Here is a 19639-nt window from a genome sequence, read left to right as displayed (position 1 = left end):
TGTGATACCATACGCAATCTTTGTTTCCCTATGATGTTGCGGCGCTTACTTGAGATCTAACCAATTCGTTAACGTGACCAATTTCAATAGTGCTCTTATATTGATTTCCTATACCTCTGCAAGGCCTTGTATAGAGGGCTTTCCGAACGTCTGTAGCCGTCTTCTGCTGAGTGCCGGGCACTCGCATATAAGGTGCTGTACAGTCTTTCCTCTTCTTCGCATCTGCTGCTGCGACAGTAATCTGGCGCGTTCACTCGCAATCTCGAGGCATTGTGTGCCGATTAGACAGTGACCTGTAAGAATTCTTGTAAGAATAGATACCTCGGTGCCTTCTAACCCTAAGAGTGCAGGGGTACGTTTTTTACTGTAGGCAGGCCATGTAAGCCTAGCCGTTATACAGGAGGAGAGGTTTCTCCAGCGCCCGTTTCCTGCTTGTACGGTGCTATTCCTTGCATGTAGTTTGAAAGTGGCCATTGGTATACCTACCATGTCCTTCCCCGGAAGGATGGGGGTGGTCGTACCATTCCTCGCCAGTTCGTCAGCTTTGCAGTTGCCCTCAATATCTCGGTGTCCAGGCACCCATATGAGTTGTATTCTATAATGCTGGATAAAGACCTGTCTTTCCTCCTTGGGTATTCTTGCTAGATACCGAATGTGGCTAGGATTGTCGAATGGCCTGATGGACCATAAGTCTAGAAGCCTGGCTCTCTAAGTCTTAAGGCTGCTATAGTGGCTATTTTCCGAGCTACCAGATCAAGCGGGGGCAGATGTAGGACCGCGTTAAGAGCTTCGGTCGGGGAGGAACAAAGAGCTCCACTTATGCATAGCTCTGCACTCCTTTGTACCTTTTGAAGTTGCCTGAGCGCTGTTGTCTTATCGAGGGTAGGCCCCAACACTAGGGCTCCGTAAAGCAGAATCGGGCGAACAGTGGAAGTGTAGATCCAGTGCACTATCTTAGGTGAGAAGCCCCACGATACACCGATCGCCTTTTTACATGTGAAGAGTGCTTTGGTGGCTTTCTTGATGCGTTCCATTGTGTATTAATTCCTGGGCACTTTGCTGTCAAGAACTACTCCAAGATACTTGGCAGTGCTTTTAAATTCCAGGCGTGAGCCATCGAGTTTGGGTGGTATAAAAGCCGGTACTTTGTATCGCCTGGTAAAGAGGACTAGCTCTCTTTTAGCTGGGCAGTTTCTATAAGATCACACCCGCAGGTCCGTCAGAGCCGAGGTAATGGCAAACGGGATGACATTGGTGAACGCCCCTGCTATGTCCAAGAATGCTACTAATGCAAATTCCTTTGCTTCTAGTGATTGCTTAATTTTTGAGACTAGCGTGTGGAGGGCAGTCTCCGTGGATCTGCCCTTGCTGTAGGCATGTTGCGCATTACATAACAGAGCTGGGTTAATCGATTGTCTTATATAAGTCTCCAGGAGTCTTTCCAGAGTCTTAAGTAGAAAGGATGAAGGGGTGATAGGCTTAAAATTTCCAGGTTTAGCATGAGAGGCTCTGCCTGCTTTCGGTATGAACACTACCTTGACTTCTTTCCAGGCTCCGGGAAACTATTTAAAATAAATGTAGATTTATCTTCAGACATCATAACAATTTAAGTTAAATTAACCACAATAATAATACTCACTGTTCACAATGAACGTCGTAAAATAACATGTGGGCACGCTAGGGTGGCCCTTATTTTAATTTATCGGATTTTGTTTGGTCGCACCCTCAATATTAGTGAATATTCATGAAAAAATGTGTTGTCCAAAATTTCAGGCCAATCACAGAAAGTTGAGGCATGCCGATCGCCCCCTAAGGCTTGAATTAAATTTCTTATTTTAGTTGTTAGTGGTTTTAATAGTAGGTACATATTTATTTAAAAAAAAAACAATAGTGATAAAAATTGTAAGTTGTTACAAAGCAAATTTTTATTTACTTGAAATATGTATGTTTTCGCATTAAGTTAAGACTAAATTTTGGAGAGTTTACGCTCATACAATAGGTATTGCTTAGATGTACAATTTGCATATTCGTTTATGTACGTTGCAATGGAATTAATTGTTCCTTTGTGCAGTTAGGATAACAAGTTGATGCTCAAAAGTCTATAACCGGGTTTTCCACTGGAAATGATATAGACATATCCAAAAGGGAAATAAAATATAATTTTTATAAAAATATCCCCTTATTTTGTGTACTAACACTGTTTAACAAAGCATATTTTTATGTTTTTGAAAAATTTATATTTAGTGAAAAAGAATCAAAACAGATTATCCGCATGCTCCACTCTCTCCATTTACTCATTTACTTCGTGTTCTTAACTTTGAAAAATAACATCATTGTACATTATAATAATGGTAACGGGCCATAAAGATTTCTTAAGATAGAACCAATGAGAAAACGGTACAGTGATGATAAAAGTTTAATTCATCCTCAGAAGCATCAGATTCAGTTTATGCATGCTTAAAACTTTCTTTTAAAAGCACGTCCCTTACTTCTTGATCAAATCATTTTTTCAGACTGTAAAGGCCTTAAACTTGGAATAAGAGTGAAATACATCTCAAGTTTAGGTTGCCTTGAAGTTTTTCGGCTAAAACGTTCACGATATGCTTTAAAATCTTTGTCTCGCGATTCCTGTGCCTTTCACTTAGTTGTCCAATCGGTAGAAGGAAATTCAATGCAATTACGGCACCCTGCATCAAAGTTTCGTGCACTGTTGTTGTCAGGCTCGAACGCAGTTAGGGGTTTTGGGGGAAGTTCTACTTTCCGAGTGCATTCCGTAAAAATAACGAACTTTTTTAAACCTAAAAATTCTGCCCGTCCGGGTGCCGGCTTTGCACAAACTACAGTAAGAACCGAAAATTCATCTGATGAGTATCAACTAGAGAAAAAATTAGGATGCTCCAACGCTGAGGACCTTAGTGCACCTGATTTTTGAGTAAGTCACCGACTCCCATAGTTCCCAGTATATAATGATGAAATAGATAAAAATCCTATTGGAATTTTACTACCATGTATGAACTGATTTATAAATTTAAATTTACATGGAAATTAACAGCATTATTAACAGAACATTAATTAAATGAAAGCCGCTCCCGCTATTTAGATATCGGAACGATCATCAACTCAAAGAAACAGTGTTGCCAGAATATTTTTGTACCCCATCCCCATATCGGGCCGCAGTTATCCCCAAAAAATCCCCATTTTTCTTTTAATTCCCCATTTAAATCCCTTTTAGTAAGAAATAAAAAAGCATGTATTCACATTTGTGTTAGTTCATTTTAATCCAGTTTTCATTTTAACACAGTTTTCATTTTATTACAGTTTTGAATACTTTTCTCTACACATTTTCACAAATTTATATATGTATATGTACATACGTACATATGTACATACGTACATATGTACATATATACATGAGCTCATTTGGTTATACGTACAACTATTCAGAGATTTAGCACCAAAATTCAAAGTTATATGTTTTTACAACATATGTTTATTTATTTATTTTTACTAATTTTCCTTTAAAATATAATTCAATCTACAACAGAAACAGCATAAATAAAAGTTTGAAATCAAAAAATAATCAAACTTTTTTAGTGTAATAAAGTAGAAGTCTACCGTTTATTTTTTACCTTCCTTTTATTAACTCGGGATGTAACTATGTAATATTGATGCGCCTGAAAGATGCAGCGATTTCTATTCTCAAGTTACATACCTGATGACAGTACGAATGGCAATTATAATAGGGAGGTTTTAGTTTTTCAAACTATAATTTTATTTAGAATTTCTTTCGTGGAGGTTGTTGCGAAAATTTTTTGTTCAGTGAAAGCCAATCAAAGCAGACATCTGCGCCGAATAATGCTTTGACGGCGTTAGGAAAACCTTACAAACATATAGCGCAAAAAGGATGTACTAATAAAATCTTTATTCGAGAAATTTTTGTGGGCAGCCCAAAAAATATATGTTTTAATTTCAATATCAAAGTTTTATTTAAACCAAACAAAAATCCGCATAAAATCCCCACATCCCCAAACGAAAAAATCTATCCCCAAATGGTTTCATAAATCCACAAACTGGGGGGAAATCCCCACATCTGGCAACTCTGGGTCTGACTATCGATAGTTTTGCACCCCTACTGGATACTGTTTGCAAATTTTTTCTAACTAGACTTTTTCGTATTTATGAAATCTGTTATTGTGTCTACCGCTTTTATTATATTTTAAAGTAACCCAACTTTTGAAATTGCGCAAAGATTGTTGCGGATTCTTTCTATTCGAGGCTGTACAGTTGGTTTGAAATATATTCCTCCACATTGCTGAAATTGCTTTGCATTAATTTAGAAGGGCTTTTAGATAATATTTTACACAAATCCCGATTTTTAATGGATAAATGGGTTACGTCTGGAATAAAAGTTATCAGTTGGAAATAAAGAATAAATATAATTCCATTTAGTTGGAATTTTTCTGAAAACACCTCCACGTGGTACATATTTTTGATAAAATAATAGAAGACCGTGACTGATAAAAATTAATAACTTCACATTAAAACATATTTATCTCAAAAATACGTAAAGTGCTTGTGCAAATGTTGTAAGCTTACTTACATATATATAAAGCCTTGCGGTTATGATTAAAAAAGATTCGAGAAAAGAACCTTGCGCATTTTTGGGGAAAAGACGAATTGAAAAATTCACCATGAAAAAATTAGTTAGTTCGAAAAAATTACTTCAAATTATTCCTTATATCTCAGAAACCAATGCAAATATGTAAAGATGAAAAGCTGTAGAACAATCAACACACATTGCTTTTTCCACAACCTTCTAAACTTATAGTAATCTATGAGCTTTTGTACGCGGCAACTGGTAGCAGGTAGGAACCCAATATGGATATATGGATACAATAAAAATACAAATTTGACAATCAGGCAAATTCAATTCGAAATAAAAATATTTTTACATATAGCTTTTGCCTACTTCACCTTTAAAACTAATAAGTAAAAACAAAAAAGCTCAATTCGGTTCCTTTTTAACTGAAAAGGAGAAGTTTATCAATTCGTCTGAATATTTTCTATCCATGATTCAATAATAGAAAGGTTTTGTAATAAAACAGTCTTCTCGCTCCCACACATAAAATCGGCTCCTTTACTTGTGCAGAATGTTACTCACTCTACAGTTTTTAGTTATATTAGTAGTAAAACCAAAAATTCTTCGTTCGCTGACGTCACCTTCGTTTGTGTAATTTTCTAGAACAAGTGTAGAATAGCGACCGTTTAGCTATAAAATAACCAAAAATGCCGATTGATAGAATTTTTACGCTGATTTCAACGATACCAAATTTATTGGCGCAGGTAAAAAATAAAGAAGATATAAGAGGTTTATTTGTATTTTTTATTATCACTAAATTGTTGAAACCAAAAGTAGATCATGATGAAATATGTAATATCAAATTAAAGATAATAACTTGTACTTTCTAAATAATATAAATTTCTTTACCATTAATTATGCAGTTTTTTCAAAAAAGGTTATTTCATGAAAAAAAATAACATTTGTTCGTTTTTTAGTGGTTTTGGTTTAAAAATACAAAAAGCTATAAATTATGTACATCAGCTGAAGAACAAATTAATTACCTTTATGGTGACGTCATTCGTTTTTTAATCGGTTATAAAGTTCATAAGATATTAATATTTAAAATATCTAAAAGCTGAACTTTAAACTTCTAGAACCTCTTCATTTTTTACTTGCGCCAAATGATTTGGTTTTGCATAGCTGAACGGTCGGTATTCTAGATTTTTTCCCGGAAATGACGAATAACTTAAATCAAAATTACATATTTTTATGTATTGTTTAGTATTTCCATTAAAACACCAAATATATTGCAAATTCGCATAGAATTAATATAACACATTTTACTTCTAATTGTATACTTTGCGTACTTTTTGTAGTACCATTCTACTACCGTTTTCGCAAAATGCGATCACATTCTTCCCCTTTCTCTTACTTCCAAAATACAAATCTAGATAAAGGAGTGTCAAATTTTAGTTGTCACAAATTACGCAACCTTGTATTATTGAATCATGTTTTCTATCAAAATTTTTTTTTTTTGTTTTTTATTTTATTTTTTATGTACATATGTTACCACATAACTTTGGACCACGTCAACCGATTTCGATAATTTTTTCTATCGGAAAGGTGTTGCATCAAGGGTGGTCCCATACTAATTTGGTATAGATCCGAACATTTGGCCATGAAGAAATTAACGGTACTATTAAATTTTTATATGAGAATTGAAGTCGGTTTTGTTTTTTGCTAAAAATTACTTGTTTATTATTTCAAATATAACTGCCACAACTAAATAAGCTTAGTTTCAGATAAATTTTTATTAGCGTAAGGCTCAATGCGCTAATTAGGGATGGCTGTTAGGCTGAGGCAAAGCGGCACTATAAGTTTAGGGCAGGGGTTGACTATTGTTCCGCACCTATTTAAATGTATCAGGTAGTGGTTTTTATTCCTAGGATATGTTTAAAGAATATACTTATGGCCGCCTAGATCGGTCAAATACCCCTATGTCCGATGTAGAGAACAAAGGTAGCGCATTCTGATAATTTGATTTTGCCGATTTGGAAAATGCTCTTAATGTTATTTTTTAATTCTTTTTTTAAATCATATATTTCTACAATTTAAAAAAATTAAACGTTTCCTATCGAAAGATTTAAAATTAAGAAAATTTGCTCTTCTGACAGTTTCGTTTTTTATCCTATTCGGCCTTGTCATCGCCGCCGGGAATGCGCAATCTTGTAAAGTTATTTCTTCTTCTTTCATTTGCCCAAGATTTATGTGAGTATTTTGTTTTTGTTTTTACTGATTTAGCAGCACGTCCGCCAAAAGCAAAAACAAAATACCTGGGATTGTTGTTTTTTTATTGTTGCTACCACCTAGCATGATTCAATAACACTGGTCGACGGCCAAAATTTACCAGAGACGCCGTTATGAAATTCGTATGTAAAATCACCCCCTGATTCCGAAAATCAAGGTTATTTTTAATTTTATGGTACCGTTTTTGAGATATTTGCAATTTACCGTTTTTGCAAAAAAAAAAAAAAATTGAGTCCACTTAATCATATATATCTCAAGAACGAATTAAGCAATTCCAAAACGGTTTGAAGCTTTTAAAAGGTAATAAAATTTTCTATAAACTGTGCATACAACACTTTTTGCTAGGCCCTGTAGATTCAAAGATAACGAACAATCATTACCGATTTTTTCAATTTTTTTTTGTAAAAATATAAAAAAAATTGTACTTTGCGGGGAAGGATCTCGAAAATCTTTTATTTTTTTGCAGATTTTTTTTTCTCCCTAAGCTCTGTTGTATTACAAAAAAAATAAGCTATCATCGAAGAAAATCGATGCAAAACTACGTAAGTTATAAGCGATCAAATAAAAATACCCAGGTTGCGCAACTTCAATGTATGTACCTATACATACATACATATATTAAAGGTATAAAGTGCAAGTGAGATATTATCCGGATAAACGAATAACACCATAACAATGATAACACTTTTTCTTTAAATAAATCAAATAGTACTTTTAATACTCGAATTGTATTATAGTAGGTAGAGTGGTTGCATCGAAAGGAAGAGTGGTTGGGTTCGAAACCTGCTATAGGCATGTAGTTATAAACATGTATTTCCGTCAGTTATGGGTAAGTATGCAGGTAGATTTTCAAAATTATAAGACACAGAAAATTTCTAAAGCCTACATCTAAAACAGGTAGTATTTTCTTTTCCCGGCTTGTTATAAAAAGGAACCTTTCTGTCTAGGTAAGATTTGATTTTTTCAATTTTATTCTTGTTCCGAGTATAAATATGAGTTAATGCGCTTTGAAACTTCATAACATCTTCAAGGCTCGCCGGAGATAGTTCAGTTCATAAGTCTAATTTCAAAACCGTGATTTATTAAAAAAAATAAAATGAGTAAAAGGACGCGAGAATTTGAGTGTAATAAGGATCCAGATATGTTCTGTTTCATGTGTGGCCAATATACTATCATAAGGCGACGACGAGTGTTCTCAGATCATATCAAAACTTTATACTCCAAGAATTTTGGAATTGAGCCTAAAAATGCTGAAAAACCATGGACACCGAACACTTTGTGTACATCGTGTCGAGTAGAATTGATTCAGTGGGAATCAGGACAACAAACAAAATTTGATACACCAATGATATGGAGAGAACCTACTTGCCATTCAATAGAGTGTTATATTTGTCAAACAAAAGTACTTGGCGTTGGAAGATCAAGAGGAGTAACCTATGCTAGCGTACCTACAGTGACATTACCAGTACTACATTCAACGGCAGTTGCGGATCCAGTTCCATTGTCAACAGTAACATCTGAGTGCGGGGGATCAAGTTGTACTGAATTTCGCATGGAAAACGAAAGAAACGTTCTGTCACAAGCACAACTTAATGATTGGATAAGAGATTTGGAACTATCCAAGGAAAAGGCCGAGATCCACACTTCTCGTATGCAACAATTTAAATTTGTGTCATCCGATGTTAAGGTGACATATAGTAGAACTCGTCACGAACCATTTTCCAAACACTATACCAAGAAAGACAGTATATGCTACTGCAACGACATCCCTGGTTTATTCAAAGAGTTTGGTCAAACATATGATTCAAAAGAGTGGCGATTGTTCATAGACGGCAATAAACTGAGTTTGAAGGCTGTATTATTGCATATTGGTAACAAAAAGCCTTCTATCCCGATTGCACATGCAGTAAATATAAAGGAAACCTACGAGGAAATGCAAAAAATACTCAAATTTATCAAATATGAAGAGCATGATTGGAAAATATGTTCTGATCTCAAAGTCGTTGCAATAAGATAAAGGAAGGTATTTTTGTTGGACCACAAATAAGAAAGTTGATCAACAATAATCAATTCAAAGGACTACTCTCATCAGTTGAGGCAGCAGCGTGGGAATCCTTTGAAAAGGTCGTTGCTTCTTTTCTCGGTAGACACAAAAGCCCTAACTACGAGCAGATAGTGAACGACCTAATCAATAATTATGCGAAAATGGGCGTAAATATGTCTTTAAAAATTCACTTTCTCCACTCACATTTGAGCTTTTTTCCGGCAAATCTTGGCGACGAAAGTGATGAACATGGCGAAAGGTTTCATCAGCAAATGAAATTAATTGAGAATCGATATCAAGGATTCTGGGACGTCGCAATGATGGGTGATTACTGCTGGTTTCTCATAAGAGAAACCGATCCTAAACTGAATAAGCGTCAAAGTAGAACACATAATTATTTCGACAACATAGTAAAATCAAATTAAGATAAAGATTGTTAGAATAAAGTATAAACATAAATAAATTTAAAAAAAAGTTAAAAATATGGGTAATTTCATTCATAAATTGAACTTTTAACTCAATAGAAACAGAGCATAGCTAGATATTTCACTCTTCTTTATACCATACATACGTTTTGAGGTATACGTTGAAATTGCGCAACCTGGGTATTTTTATTTGATCGCTTATAACTTACGTAGTTTTGCATCGATTTTCTTCGATGATAGCTTATTTTTTTTGTAATACAACAGAGCTTAGGGAGAAAAAAAAATCTGCAAAAAAATAAAAGATTTTCGAGATCCTTCCCCGCAAAGTACAATTTTTTTTATATTTTTACAAAAAAAATTGAAAAAATTGGTAATGATTGTTCGTTATCTTTGAATCTACAGGGCCTAGCAAAAAGTGTTGTATGCACAGTTTATAGAAAATTTTATTACCTTTTAAAAGCTTCAAACCGTTTTGGAATTGCTTAATTCGTTCTTGAGATATATATGATAAAGTGGACCCAATTAGACCCCATAGAATTAAAAATAACCTTGATTTTCGGAATCAGGGGGTGATTTTACATAAGAATTTCATAACGGCGTTTCTGGTAAAGAGAAAAAGTTGAAATTTGTGGTCCAGTGTAATTAAAGGTTAGATATGTAATTATTTACAGTTGCGCTTTGACAAAGGTTGCATTTACGAAGGAGGGACAAAAGGTAAAGAATGAAATTCCTTGGTAATATAATAGTAGGAGAAAAGTACCCAAAGTAGACAATTAGTAGTAAACATTAATTTGTAAGTTCTGTTGTATTTGCCTTGAACTTGGCATTTTAAATGAAATATTAAGAAATATACGTGAATTATGTAATTTATGTGCTAGTTAGCGGTACAAAAACTGCGAAAGCTCTCAAAAATAAAATAAAACTATTAAGCATTGTATTTAAATAGCATATTTTGAAGTTTTTATATTTTAACTAGTTGAATGTGTTTTATACGTATACAAATAAATACGTTGTCCGAAAACTAATATTTTTTTTTACTTTTGCAAGTAAGCTACTATTTTTGAAGCAAATTTGTAAAGAAGCAACACGGTTGCGGTGCTAAAGGAGCTATGGGAGCGAGACAACTGTCAATTTATCGAACCTTTAATTATTGAATCATGACCACCTTGCATAAATTCACCTTGGATCACTAATTTTTTGTACATATTTAAAGTTTGCGACAGTGAACTAGACAGCGCTGATGATGGCATTTTCACAACACCAAACTACCCCAATTCCTATTATGAACACATGGAATGTACTTTTACCATACGTGGACCTGTGAACTCCGTTGTACACATAAATTTTACTGATTTTTCGATAAGCAAAAAAGATGACAGTCCTGAATTTGGTAGCCCCTCCTCTAAGGCACTGGATAATTCTACACCCATAACTGGCGGCGAAAGTTTTGTTGATGTAATTTGGTCTAATATAGTACATACTTATTGCCAGGAATTAATTATGAATGTTGTAATTGCACAGGTATATGTATCGAAAGATATTAGACAGCGATATTATGAAGGTACATACCTTCATCTTGTATCGGAGAAAAATGTGATGCGTGTAACATTTCATGGAGGTACAAATCAACAAAAAGCCCGCGGAATTCGTGTTGAATACTATTTTCAGGAAATGAAATGTGGAGGTGTTCTCACTGGAGAAAGCGGTCATTTTTCTCATGAAGGTGTAGCAGGGCCTTCGGAGGAGAACTGTGAATGGATTATCGAAGCGTCAAAAGGAAAAAATATTCAACTAAATTTACACTTGTGGCGTTGGAATATTATTAAATGCAGTCAAGAAGATGTAGATGTTGATGTATATTCAAATGATACCTCCACCGGTTCGCAACTTTTATTAAGGTAATATAGTAGTTTGGCTATTCCGAAAACTAATATATTTGATAAAAAATTATTTCCTAGTTCTTGTGGTCAAATCAAAGAAATCAATGAGACATTTCATGTTAATACAATGACTGTATTCTTGCATTTGAGGCGCAATATAAACACCATGTTAGAAATCACCGCAAGCTTTAAACTAGTTGATAACAAAGAAGGTAAGAGAATGTGAAGAAGAGATGTAATAATTATTATTATATAATTATATACAACTAGTTTATCCTTTAATATATTATTATTATATAATTACTAGCTCATACCCGCGGGTTTCACCCCGCGCTTTTATGCAAATATGAAAAATAATTTAATGATGATAGATTTTATTTCTGTGCCCATTTCGTTATAAGCGAGTTAAGGTAATTAGGCCGTTTAAAACTATGAAATTATAAAATCTCGTCTGCGCGCTAGGCATACGAAAGATATCAATCCCTCTAAGTTTACCATAAAATGGTTCCAGGTATACGACGCGTGAACGTGTAACCTTCTTGGAGGTGCCACGGTGGGTTCTAATATTTCCAGCGCAAATTTAGTAACCTGGCCTTGATGAAATACCACTTCTCATTACTGTAGCAAATACCTCAAGAGAGCTTTAGATTATAAGGGCGAACCCGGCTCTCCCTTTTCCATTTAATGAAATTTATTCTGTCAGTACGGCACTTATAAAATAAATCTCCATAACAAATTTAAAATACTTCGGGAGATTTTCTATCCTTCCAGAGATATTTATTAAGAAGTTTTTAGTATGTATGGGTGGCGACATGCCTTCTTTTTTAATAACTCACATGAGCAGTTGATACATTTTGTATACACAACTCCATACCAAGTTCCAGTATTCTTCCACAAACACTTCCAGGGATATGTGGCAAGAAAAAGTAAATTTGTACTGGAAGTGCCACGCCCCTTTTTTTTATAACCCTAATCTTCTTCCATGAATTTAGAATTGATTTTACATACCACAGTACCAAGTCCCAGTACTCCACCATGAACACGTCTAGAGATAAGCAGTATAAAACAGTAAATTTGTACGGGAGGAACCATGTCCCCTTTTCGAATAACGCAAATTTTTCTCCATGAGTATGGAATTAATTTTGTATACACATCTCGGTGCCAAGTTCCAGTCCTCTGCAATAAACACCTCCAGTGATATGCAGCATAGAAAAATCAATTTGCATGGGAGTTGCCACACCACCTTTTCCAATAACTCTAATTTTTCTCCATGAGTATGGTATTAGCCCATTTTTCTCCGTGAATATGAACATGATTTCACACAGTGTTGGCAAACTGTTAATCTGATTAAAATTAACGATTAAAATGTTAATCGCATTTGACGATTAAAATTAATTAGTCGTAATCAACTGTACGATTAATGATAACAGCTTTTTAATCGTTAATCGCTGGCTGCGATTACGTTTAATTAATTTAAAACATTATTCGTTAATCCAATTAAAAATAAAATCTGATTAAATTGTCTAGTTTGTCCGAGTTTGAAACCAACCACCAGTTGTAGTAATTATTTTGTGTTTTACGCTTATAAAAAGCACATAATATACAAAAATTATAATTATTGTTATTAGTAATACATAAACTGGGAACTTTTGCTTTCCTAGTTTGTATAACGTTTGTTGGTTATATCTTAATGAAAATGCACACCAAATTGCTTAGATTGATGAGGAATTAACTTGCTTTGTGTGCACAGGGAAATTCCAGCATAACTTAATTAATCACCAAACCTACTTGACCAAATTAAGAGTTAATGATTAAAAATTAATTTTTTAATCGCGGTTACGATTAAGTGTTTAGTCAGATTAAAATTAATCATGATTAACTGTAATCAGATTGAATTTAATCGAGTTAGCTAACTGATTAAAACATCAATCGATTAAAGCCAACATTGATTTCACATACATATCACTATACCAAGTTTCAGTTCTCCCCCACAAATACTTCCAGAGATATGTATGTAATATGAAAATTCCAATTTGTATGGGAGGGACCTTGAGTTACCGGACTTACTTTCAGTCTAAGACCATCCTTCCGAAATCCGTAGTAAGTGTACTAAATTTCGTTCTGATCGGAAAACCGGTTAAGGAAGTAGCCTATTTTTCAATCCCGGTCATAAACCACCTTTGAGCAAAATTTCACTTTCAAACAGGTGGCAATTCTTAAAAAAGTAGCCTATTTTCCAGCCTAGGTCATAAGCTATCTGTGTGCAAACTTTCATGCAAATCAGTTCAGTAATTTACGCGTATTAATTTAATTAACCTTTTCTAATACCTGATAACTCTTAAAATAGTAGCCTATTTTCCAACATAGGTCATAAGCTATCTCTGTGCGAAATGTCATGCAAATCTGTTCAGTCGTTTCCGCGTATTAATATAATTAAAACTTTTTAACAGGTTGCAACTCTTCCAAAAAATTTTCCTCTTTTCCACTGTAGGTCATAAGCTATCCGCTTGCAAAATTTCATGCAAATCCGTTCAGACTTTTCCGCGTATTAATTTAATTAAACTTTTTTAGCAGGTGGTAACTCTTAAAAAAAGTAGCCTATTTTTCAACCTAGCTCATAAGCTATCTGTGTGAAAACTTCCATACAAATCAGTTCATTCATTTCCGCGTATTAATTAAATTAAACATTTCTAACAGGTGGCAAGTCTTAAAAATAGTAGCCTACTTTCTAACCTAGGTCATAAGATATCTGTGTGCAAAGTTTCATGCAAATCCGTTTAGTCGTTCCCGCGTATTAATTTAATTTAACTTCTTCAACAGGTGGCAACTCTTCCAAAAAATTAGCCTATTTCCCACTGTAGGTCATAAGCTATCTGCTTGCAAAATTTCATGCAAATCCATTCAGTCGTTTCCGCGTATTAATTTAATGAAACTTTTTTAACAGGTGGCAACTCTTAAGAAAAGTAGCCTATTTTCCAAATTTTCATGCAAATCCATTCTGTCGTTCCCGCATATTAAATAAATTAAACTTTTTTAACAGGTGGCAACTCTTAAAAAAATAGCCTATTAACCAATCTGGCACATATGCTCTCTGCGTACAAAATTTCATGCAAATCCGTTCAGTCGTTTCCGCGTGATGATTTCCCAAACATCCAAACATACAAACTTTCACATTTATAATATTAGTAAGATATACAACTAGTTTATACTTTAAAATATTTGGCCACATCCAGGCCAAAGAAAAACTGCAAACTGCACTTAAGTACAATTCTGGCAACGCAAACCTTATCACCACTTATTAAAAAAAATTGTAGAATTTAGCTCGAATGCAATGAGACATACACTGATTCAAAGGATATAACTTCCTCTAATTTAGAAATACTAACCACCTTACATAGGCGGTGTGGCATTTGACATACAGACCAAAATGTTAAAACCGATATATCTCTAAAATTAATTGCGCTGTTGTGTAGTGGTTAGCAGGGCGCGCTGCAATACCGAAGGGCCTGGGTTGTAGCCAACACAAAAAAAAAACCTTTTTTCTAATAGGGGTCGACCCTCGGCAGGCAATGGAAAACCTTCGACTGTGTTCGGTCATATAAACCAGATTCTTATAAAATTACATTCGCCGCGCGGAGGCGGCCCCTCCCTTTGTGTGATAACATTAAGGCGCACGCCACAAACCGGAGAAGAAGCTCGGCCAAACACTAACATATGTGCACGGTTACCATACGACAAAAATATTTCTGACCAGAATTTACAAAAAAGTTACCAAGTCAAAAACAACGTTTTATTATATAATAAACTGTAAAAACAAACGTCCTTTATTTGCCATAAATAAGACATGGGTACAATAAATAGTTTTATTAAAAGAAACTTATAGAAATTCATTTTACAAAAATTTTTTAGTAAAGGGTGAACACACCAAAACTGCGACACTTTGGGAAGCTTATAACTTACCCAAAACGAATTCAATATTTTAAAATTCAAATACCATAAGCTGACCATGACCTTAGTTGGACGTAGAAGAAATTTCATTTGAATTTGATTCCTAGTTGAGTTAAAAATGGCAACCGAGTTAGAAACGAGACAAATCATTTTGCACGAGTTTATAAATGATCCGGCCTTAAGTACACGTAAAATTGCTAAAAAATTTAAGATGCACTATTCGACAGTTTGCAGGGTTTTAATCGGTACAAATAAGGCCTGGCAGTTAAGAGAAAACCAGGAAGCGGGGGTTAGCATGGTCAAAGTGATAAAAACAGTGCTCGGTAGGTCCTCAGTGCGTTTTCGCGAGATCCGAAGATTTTTTCGCGTTATGTTGCAAAATCCGTCCGGAGATCGCAGTTTTTCGTACAAAAGGTAAAGTGGAAAGCTTCATTGAGATGTTCTACAGCTCAAACAGCGTCAGACCGAGGCGCAAAGTAGAATGCTACAGCGAAATCCCGCATTCGGAAGTTTTACGAATTCTAAATTAAAAAATACAACTGCATTGTTATGGACTACGAGCCTACTGCTATAAAAATTCAAAATATATTGCGGGTCAAGATTTTTATACTGCTGCAAGTCGTCAAGATGCCCCTGAAAGTTGTAAGCTGAAAATGAAGTCCAAATTTCCAAAAAACCACATGGTTTGGCAAGCTATTTGTTCCTGTGGCCGTAAGAGCAGCCCTTTTTTTCCATCCGGGACAATGAATGATCAAGTTTATCGGGATGAGTGCCTCAAAAGGCGTCTTCTGTCATTTATCAACAGATAAGGAGTAGGCCACTGTTCTAGGCGGACATGGCAACCTGCCACTATGCCAAGGACACATTGCCGTGGTATAATGCAAATAACATCATTTTTGTACCTCACGACTGCAATCCACCCAATAGCCCAGAGCCATGCCCTATTGGGGAATATTGGTCAATAGTCAAAGGAATCTTGAAGAAAACAGGTGAAACAGTGAAAAATATTGAAGAGTGCAAAACAAAGTAGTTGTGCGCATCGCGTAAAGTCGATGATGCAGTCGTGCAAAATATGATGGTGCGTGTGCGATGAAAATACCGATCACTTGCATATGGAGAAAATAATAACTAATATTTTAACATTGTAATAACATCTTAACTTCCAAGTTATATAATACAAAAAAAATAATTTCAAAGCCTTCTAGTTTGTTTCTGGTAGTAATTTCTAAGTGTCGCAGTTTTGGTGTGTTCACCCTTTAATATGAGAAAGAAGAATCTAAAAAATAAATGCGGTCCCCACCTACGTGATGCTACATATTATAGTAAAATAAAACTAAAAGGACGTGCCTCGGGCTATTACCGTTTCGATTCTGGTAAAGCATTTTTAAGTGCACCTCAACTTTTTTTGAAATCAGTTAAGCTACTCTAGCGCTCAAGGCCTCATATAATAACTAGATACATTAACATGCGTATATACCCAGCTAGCACATTTGCCAGACAATTTCTGATATCAGACAAGTCGGAATAAATATTTGACTATTTAGACAAGTCTTACAGGTTTCGTTCAGATTGCTGGGCGAAATGTCTGGAGAATTTTATTTATTTCCTTATCCGATATTTATGATCGAATTATGTCCGATTTCGGGCATACACGTCTGATAATTCTTATTATCCATGATTATTTGGTTAGACATCTGTTAGATATCCGTCAGAATCGTTGGTAATTAAGTCAGAATTTACCACGTCGTGTCGGTTAGACTTCCTGTCAACCTGTCTATACGCTTCTCTGACCGATATCGGCCAAAATCATACAGATTTCTGACTTTTTTGCCGACGAGTCTGACAGATATCTAACAGATTTCTGACAATTTTACTGGCTGGGTAAATACATTTTTATTCAATCTCCATATAAAGAAGAATATAAAAAAAAATTATGAAACAAAAAACAACACATAAATATTTTTGCAACGCAAGCGTTTAAAAATATACTTTTCATAAAAAGGCCCTTATAGCTATTGTTTTTTGAAAGGGATCTTAGCCGCAGAACAAAAAAAAATTATTTAAAAATTCGACTTAGGTGCATATACCAAAGCGCTGAAGTGCCCAAATACACCACACATACTGCTGTTCAAACCTGTGGCATCACCATACATATAATGAAAATTATAGATGATTTTGAATAAACACAAAATATGTAAATAGTGATGCGATAAATATTGAACATGTATGTAGCATTCCCGCCCGATCCATCACTATTTTGAAATCAATCACTATGGATCACGATCTAAATGTCACAATAAATATTGAACGTGTGACAGGCGCCCCACACTGATAAATTAACGATATGTGGTTAGTTATTTTTGCTAAGCGCTGTGTTGCCTGATTAACGCAATTGTTTCAAGAATTGTTGTCACCGCTACACACACAGTTCACATTACAAGTAACCAAATGTGGCAGCCGTGCATATGTGTAAGCGCCAATCTATTATTAATTACGCTGAGGAATGAAACTTGGCAAAGATACATAAATTGTAAACCCCCTACTTACGGCGAAAAATGGTAGGTATTGGAAAAGGGGACGTGGCACCGCCCGCACAAACTGAAATTCTCATATCTGTTTTTTTCTGGAACCGCTTATGCTAACGTCCTGAAATTTGACACAGCTACAGTATCTAGGCTTGCCAACCGTAATATAATATATAGTATCGTACTATTTTTTTATAAAAATAGATCGCTGAGTGTATGAAATTTCTATGTGCTACATTGAGTAAAATTTATTTCAGGAAAACTCAATTATAAAACAGGAGGTTCAAAATTTGTTTAACCATCTTCAAAATATATTTAAACAAAAACTTTCTTAAACTTCTCACTTGTCATACTTTTTTTAATTAACTTATCCCCTGAACTCAATTTGAAATTTTAAACAGACCTCTTGACATCTATTTTTTAATATAAATTACAAATAAATAACTCCCTACATTACAGTGGAATTTGATTTTTTTAAAAGGTGGCAGCTCTCATCCATGAGTAGATAATGATTGTATATATCTCCATACCAAGTTCCAGTAATCTATCAAAAAATATTTCCTGAGAAATGCAGTATGAAATATTCCCTTTGTATGGGAGGTGCCACGCCCCCTTGTCTAATCGAGATTAAATTTATCCTGTATTTTAAGTTGGGCTAAATGACAGCAGTGTACAAAATGCCATGATGATCGGTTGAGTAGTTAAAGCTTGAAAGCGTAGCAAACAAACAAACTCACTTTCGGATTTATAATATTAGTAAGCATAAGGATAAGGATTTCAGTAATATTCAAGAAAGAAATGTTTTAAAAGAGATGACATTTATACTGAAATAACAATATTAAAAGGAATATACCTTCAAACAAAGGGTCCACAGATCAAAAATTGCAACATTTTTAAACATATTTAGGGCCAAATTCACAGTACGTAGTTAACTCAGAATCGGCAATTAACTACAGATTTTTGTACTGAATCACCACAATTAGCGCTATGTCGTCGGCGAACCCAGTGAGCCGCTGTGCTGCTTAAAATTAAAACATATGACATACTATTGAACTGGTCACACAATGATCGGCATTTCTTAATGGTTGGGCGTCGCCGCTCAGGAAAGAAATCCGCTCAGCCGCTCTTTGCGTGGCCTAGCGCGCCATCGTACAATTTGGTCCACAATGTTGGTTCGAGCACTGATTTCTGAGGCACTCCCGCTGTTACTTTTAGGGTTGCCAACATTTTCTAAGAAATTTACAGTACTTTTTCAAAAAAATATAGTACACTTCAAATATATATAGTATTTGTTTTTAAAGAAAAAGTAAAAATGCTTTTTAGGAGTACATCTTTCTTCTTTCTAATGCATTTCCCTGTAAAAAAAATATATTTCTTTGAAAGTATCATATGCTTTATCGCTATCAACATTTAAATTAATATAAATCAAAAGTTCAATTTTTATTAGTGATATAGTCGCTTTATTTCTCTCATATCACCATTTCACAATTTTAATAGAAAAAACTCTTTCTGAGAGTGCCGAAGTTGCAGGAATAGAGAGCATAAGCGAAATAATTTTAAGTACGTTAGGTTAGGTAAGGTGGCAGCCCAGTGTAACCGGAGCTCACTTAGACAATATAAGATTGTCCTTTGTGATACCACAATTTGGAACGGCCCCCTAAACTTTATCGCTAAAACGCTCCGAGCCGATTATGTATTTACTAATACGGCTGATCTCAATGCCCCAGAGCTCCTCGGGGCTATTTATTTAGAAAGTGAGTGCCAAAGTACTTCAACCTTAGGGTCTGATTATGCATACTTCGCATAACTTCGCACAACCATTTGTACCAGTGCAATAAAAATGTAACTTAAGAAAATGTGAAGCAAAATCTAAACTCAACAGATCGCTAAGTTTTTAAAAGTTTTGCTAATTTATGGGTAATGGAATTCATACAAAGTACATACGAAAT

General features: G+C 34.7%; 1 protein-coding gene across 1 annotated transcript in view; it reads left to right on the top strand.

The window, feature by feature from the left end:
- The window catches only part of LOC118739767 (cubilin homolog), a gene marked incomplete at its 3' end in the record, with an annotated part of 488997 nt that overhangs the window by 234637 nt on the left and 234721 nt on the right, over window positions 1-19639 (top strand). The window contains 3 exon segments of the mRNA XM_036471274.1: window positions 10551-10792; window positions 10859-11235; window positions 11296-11429. Of these exon segments, the coding sequence (XP_036327167.1) occupies window positions 10551-10792; window positions 10859-11235; window positions 11296-11429 (753 nt within the window).

This window comes from Rhagoletis pomonella, unplaced genomic scaffold (assembly GCF_013731165.1).
Source record: "Rhagoletis pomonella isolate Grant_MI unplaced genomic scaffold, Rhpom_1.0 Rhpom_scaffold_00005, whole genome shotgun sequence".
Classification (NCBI taxonomy): Eukaryota; Metazoa; Arthropoda; class Insecta; order Diptera; family Tephritidae; genus Rhagoletis; species Rhagoletis pomonella.
This window is presented reverse-complemented; position numbering and strand designations above follow the sequence as displayed.